The sequence below is a fragment of the Camellia sinensis genome, chromosome 1, assembly GCF_055761805.1.
Source record: "Camellia sinensis isolate YWXY chromosome 1, ASM5576180v1, whole genome shotgun sequence".
Taxonomy (NCBI): domain Eukaryota; kingdom Viridiplantae; phylum Streptophyta; class Magnoliopsida; order Ericales; family Theaceae; genus Camellia; species Camellia sinensis.
In genome coordinates this window covers 216,816,989-216,822,822 of record NC_138961.1, presented here as the reverse complement: position 1 = coordinate 216,822,822, position 5,834 = coordinate 216,816,989, and the positions used below count along the sequence as shown (strand labels likewise).

At 36.3% G+C, this 5,834-nt stretch overlaps 1 protein-coding gene across 1 annotated transcript; it reads right to left on the bottom strand.

Annotated features, from left to right (window-relative positions):
- Window positions 1-1,910: 1,910 nt before the first annotated feature.
- LOC114314780 (xyloglucan galactosyltransferase XLT2) lies at window positions 1,911-5,197 on the bottom strand. Its single transcript, XM_028261267.2, has one exon. It carries the CDS (start codon window positions 3,565-3,567, stop codon window positions 2,098-2,100), a length of 1,470 nt encoding a protein of 489 aa, XP_028117068.1. The 5' UTR covers window positions 3,568-5,197; the 3' UTR covers window positions 1,911-2,097.
- Between the last annotated feature and the right edge of the window lie 637 nt (window positions 5,198-5,834).

Here is a 5,834-nt window from a genome sequence, read left to right as displayed (position 1 = left end):
ACACTCACCCTTCTCTCTATCTATCCCCTGTGTATGTGTTCTAACTTGATCGTCGGAGGGGTCTCCGGCCACACACCGCCGGGTAGCTCACCGTTATTTGCTCGTAGGTGATCGGACAGTAGCGGAGCTCGGAAGAAAGGAGTACGGGCTTGCCGGGATATCTGCTCCCCGTACAAATTGTATTGTATAAGTTGCATTTTGCTGACCTATTTCAATAATCTGAACTATTTATCATGTATGGTTCGTGAAAAAGATTATTAATGCAAAAATCAAGTTGACCAAATATTGATATTGATATGATCAGATTACAAAACCATTCAAAAAATATAGATAGTTTATTTTTAAAACCATTATTTTCATCTATTTTTTGTTGTGATCCAATTATATAGATATTGATATCCGATTAATTTTATTTTTTAAGTTGTTAATCTTTATGAAAGACTTTGCATAATGAATGGTTTAGATTTTGAAAGTGAGCTTGAAATAGGCCCACAACATGGAAATTGTACAATTTAGTCTATTTTCAAGTCTTTTATTTTAAATCAAAACGTTCATTATTTTATTTTAGTTTAAAAAAAAGTCAATCTAAAACATTCAAAACCAAAAAAACCAAAAAAAAATTAAAATCAAAGGTATTCGCGTAATGAGATTTATTTGCACAATGACACTTGATCTCGCCACGTTTTTTTTTTTGTTCTTTCATCAAATATGTCATCGAACCTATTGACACGTGAATCTCAATCATCAAACCCATTAAAAAAAATTTCTCTCATTATTCATTATATTTTAGAAGTGAATCTCAACCATTATTTGATTGTAAAGATAAATGCTTTCAATTTAAAAATATCTCACTAACTCCTTGTAATCTTTTGTATCACTATTGCAATGGAGTTCATAATAATAAAAAAAATACTTCTCCAAACAATTCTCTTTGCATAACTCCTATTAGCACGTTCGTTTGGAAGTTGATTTTGGTGTTAAACCAAATACAGGTCAACACGTTTTGAAGTCAATGCTCCATCCGTGTATTAATTCCATGAAACTAGGGTATGTTTGGTTTGTGTTTGAGAGATGTGTTTTAGAGATAAAAAGTACGAAAAGTTGTTTGGTTTAGTTTTTTTCAAAAGATGTTTTGAAAAATTATTTTGAGAGAGAGTTTTGGAAAAAGTGATTGATTTGATGTGTGTGAGAGAGAGATTTGTTTGGAAAACTTGTTTGGTTTACAAGTTTTGAGAAATTTTTTTGGGAAAACTTATTTGGTTTGATTACTTTTAAAAACTTATTTATAGAGAAAATTTCTCAAAAATTTTTTAGAAATACAAACCAAACGAACCCAAAATTTTTGAATTTTTATTTTCATGATTTTGACAGTTTCATTCCACCAGCATGCACTTCTCATGTGCCATAATCAAGATTCGAGCACAATCTCTTCACACTAATTGGCATATAGAATAATAATAAAAAATGTTTCAACAAGAATAACCATCAGTAAACACAAATAAGAAAGGATCCAGCTTGTTTCAAGTTGAGATCAAAATTAAACTCGTTTAGTTCAGTTTATGGAATTCATTTTTTGGGTCCGTTTTGATAATCCGAACCGTTCAATGTGTAGAACTCGTCGAGTACTATATGCCTGTAAAAAATCACGTTGATCGGATATCAATAGCTATGTGATTAAATCAGTTTTGTACAAAAAAATGAACGGTGAAACAATTAACGATTGATAAAAAAACTGTTTTGTTCACATAACTATTGATATCCGATCAACATGATTTTTTACAGACATATAGTACTCGATAAGTTCTACACATTGAATGGTTCAGATTATCAAAACGGAACTCATGATGAACCCCCACAAATCTAACAACACGGTCCAGTCCTACCTTAAACTCGACCAAAGTCGATGCCAATAAGAAAAGAATGCTTTTTTTATTCAAAGTTTTATCAGTAACCCTAGTCAAAAGTGAAAATATTCAATTAATAAAATACAACACATAAATTAGAGAATGGAAAAGTATATACAACACATAAATTAATCTACGACAAATAAAGTTATAAAAAAAAAAAAGAGTGTGTTTCTTTATTGGCAAGAATTGTTTACATGGTTTGTCTTTCTTTCCCATTCCCAAGCCTCCCTCTGTTGATGTGATCCTTGAACTTGCTCAACACCCCATCAATGGCGATATCGAAAGCATCTCTCGTTTTCTCCAACCCCTGACTCGGCTTTGCGTACACGAAGTTGGGTATATATTCTATCACTTTCTCTCTCATCCTCTTCACCTCCTCTCTGCTATACTTCTCAAGCACACCTCTTATCGACGTTCCGTTCCTCACATCTTTCCGAGGTATGAACACCGAATAGTTCTCCGGCTCGGGAGGGACGAACCATTCGTACTGTATATAAGCGGTCCGCCGCCAGAAAAAAACCGGGATCGAACCGGCCATCATGCAGTCGAAAACCGACCTCCGAGTGTAGCCATCGCCTCTCGGCTGGAGACAGAAGTCGGAGTCGAGGAACGCTTCCATGATCGCCGTCGTGCCGTCGAGACAGTTTTCCCGAGCGCAGTCCACGTGGCGACAAACGGGGGAGGCGCGGCGGCACTGGGTCTGTAAAAGGCCTCGGAAATCGTGCTTGATGGATTGGCGAGCGCCGCCGACGAATGAGAAGAGGCTGGACCGGGTTCGGGTCCGGACGAAGCTTTGCCATTCGATGACGTCGGAGTCGGACCGGGGGTGGAATATGGTGGGGTAAGGTACAGCGACTTCTAGGTGGTCCCAAATGCTTTTCTCGACGGAGAGATGAATTACATTCTTCATTGCCGGCATGTGGAGTAAGCTGGACCCCCAATCACCGTTCGATTTGGGGTCGATCCAACGCCGGAAATCCCAAGTCAACCTCCCTAGCATGATGATGTGATCAGACCCGTTTGATCTCTTCCACCATTTTTGTTCCTGGACCCACTTCAACATCAACTCACTATGCCTATCCCTATCTTTCGCCGTATGATTCCCCCACAGATAGTTCCCCACCGCGAGTCCCACGTAGAAAGGAATATAGAACGCCGTAGCTGATTCAGGCTCCAGAGTCCGACATTTATAGTTCAGCATCCGATTATGAAACACAACCTCTCCCCAATAATGGTCGGTCCAATACCACGCCGGAAGAATACTCTCCGGTACGATTCCGGCGAGCTGGGTGGCTTGCGGACCCAACCCATCATTCAAATTCGCGTCACATTTCGAATGCCACGGATCTAAGCTATTGCAATTGTTCTTGAGATCTGAATTAAACATTGGCGGGAGGTCGTATACGTAGATTTTACGGGACTCGCAATCGCCGGCGTGAAAGACCGGCGAGAATTGATGGGTAGAGAGATAAACATGAGGAGCTCCGGTGATGTAGAGAACGAGGAAGACTTGGAAGAGGATGACGAGGAAGAAGAATGTGCGGTGGCGTAGGGAAATGTTGGATAGGGCAGAGTTTAATGTGGGTTTGAGTTCCAGAGTTTTGGGTTTCTTTATGGCTTCGAATTCAGATTGTGAATGGCCGAAAATGGGAAGCAACATTTTAGCATTAAAATCCGAAGAAAGAGACGGGGAGAGAGAGAGAGAGAGAAGAAAAGAAAAAGAAAAAGAGGAGAAAAGAGAGAGGGAGAGGCGTTGATTGTGGACAGTGTGAGTGGCACCGCACTTGATTGAGAGGTTTCTATCGGCTAATATAAGTCAAATTTTTGGAATGCCTTGCGCCAACGTTTGACAGATCACCAATCAATCGTATAATTCTTTGAAAATTATTAAAGAAAAGAATCATTAATTTTATAATTTTTTCACATTTTTTATTTTTTTTTACATTGTGTTAATTTAATTTATTTATTAAAATCAATTCAAATATTTAATTTAAAAGATAATAAATTATTTCAAATTAAACGTTAATTTCTTAATTACTTTGAGAATAATGAATATACCAATTTTTTTTTATTATTACATAAGAGACAAATTATACAAATTTCATGTAATTTGGCTTATGTTTTTTTATTTTTAAAATTAATTTATAAATTGATGTGACAATTAGACTGCTTTTTATTTAATTTTAATATGTGCATTTCAAATATCAGTTCTTTATTATCCTATGGTTGTAAGAAATGTTCATAAATGAAGTTTATACGTATAATATTTTTTTTAAAAAAATAAAATAATGATATACTTCATTTATCATCTTTTTATCATATTTTATTCATTTTCCTTCTATCATATTTTATGTAATATTTTATTCATTTTCCTTCTATCATATTTTATTCATTACATAATATGACACGCATGTCAGTTTGGAAACTTTATGGTCACAAAAAAAAAAAAAAAAAAAAGATTGTAATAATTTGACTCTTTGTATATAAAAGTCAGTTTTATAAATTTTTTGTTTTGATGTGAAAGATTTATATATTGTTCTAAACAATTAACCGGAGAGAAATATAAAAATGAGGAAATAAAAGTTTACATTGAGTCACATTATATTTTATAGAAAAATTATGTATATAATTACTTTAGAAAAAATGATTTGTAAACATAATTTTCATTTATAAAAACAATTAGAATGTAGTAATTGTAATTACTCACATTCTTGTTTTAGTCATGTTCATGTGCATTTGCATGATTTTGTTTTGTTAAGCTTGCATTTGTAGACTTAAACTTGTTTTGCCTAGGTAAAGGTCCCTTTCTTGTTTTGTACTTATGTGATTTGTCTAAGTGTTGTATGCTTGCTTTGTTCCTTCCTTGCTGTCTCAAGCCTAGGTCATGTTAAGCCTAGGTCATGTCAACACCTAGGGCCATCTTGGAACCACTTTGGTTGACCTCCACCTTCACCCTGACATATTGGTGGAGATGTGTATCATCTAGACCGAGATGTTATCATCTAGGCGTCCTAGATCTTTGATCCTTGCACCTAGTGATCTTGTTTCTGGACTGGTATGACCTAGACTGAGGTGTGGCACATCTAGGTTGAGGTGTGGCATAGGTAGGTCAAGTGTTATCCTTCCTAGCCGAGATCATTGAGACCTTACTTGCCGAAGCCTATGTTATAATCCGAGATCATTACTTGCCGGAGTACCCATGTCACCTTGCTTGTTGTACGCCTTTTGTCATGCTCTTGTCTTGTCATTCAGTCACCTTTTTGAGGAAACCCAATCCGATGGTGCCATGTGTCCCAACAGAGGGTTAAGTCAGCCAACAGAGAGAGAAAACATATCATTTGTCATATCTTTGCCTTTGAAGAGAGAGAAACTCTAGGAAAGAGGAAGAAGTTCTTAGAGGGAGAGAGCTAGATTCCAAGCTTGATCTTCACACCTTGAACTGTTAGATTCATGTTTTGAAGTTAGATTCTTGATCTACTCTTGTTATTCTTTATGTTCATCCGATCACATTGCATGATCTAGCATGATTCATGAGCCATGCATTGATTTAAAGTTTGTTTTAGAAAGAGAAAGTGATATTCATGTGTTCTTGAAGAAAAATCATGTTTTGATTCGAAAGCTTGTATCAAGATCTATGTTTTTGTGTTTGTTTTCATAAGATCTTCAAGTATGGGTACCCAGGTCCATGTTTTCAAACTCATCTCATGAAATCTCAGGTTTTGAATAAAGAAGTTATGATTTTAGCATTCATGTTCTTCATGTTCTTGTCCTTCATGTTCTTCATGTCCTTCAAGGAGGAAACCTAGATTTTCAGACTTCACCTTTCCCTAGGTGTGGTCACCGAGACCACTCTTGCCTAGATCTCACACCTAGGCCAAGCATCATATCTCACCTTGGCTTACCTTGCATAATCACTTGCACCTTAGT

Bases quoted from the DNA above. Each gene is read 5' to 3' on its own strand.
- LOC114314780 (XM_028261267.2), bottom strand. From the start codon at position 3,567: ATGTTGCTTCCCATTTTCGGCCATTCACAATCTGAATTCGAAGCCATA.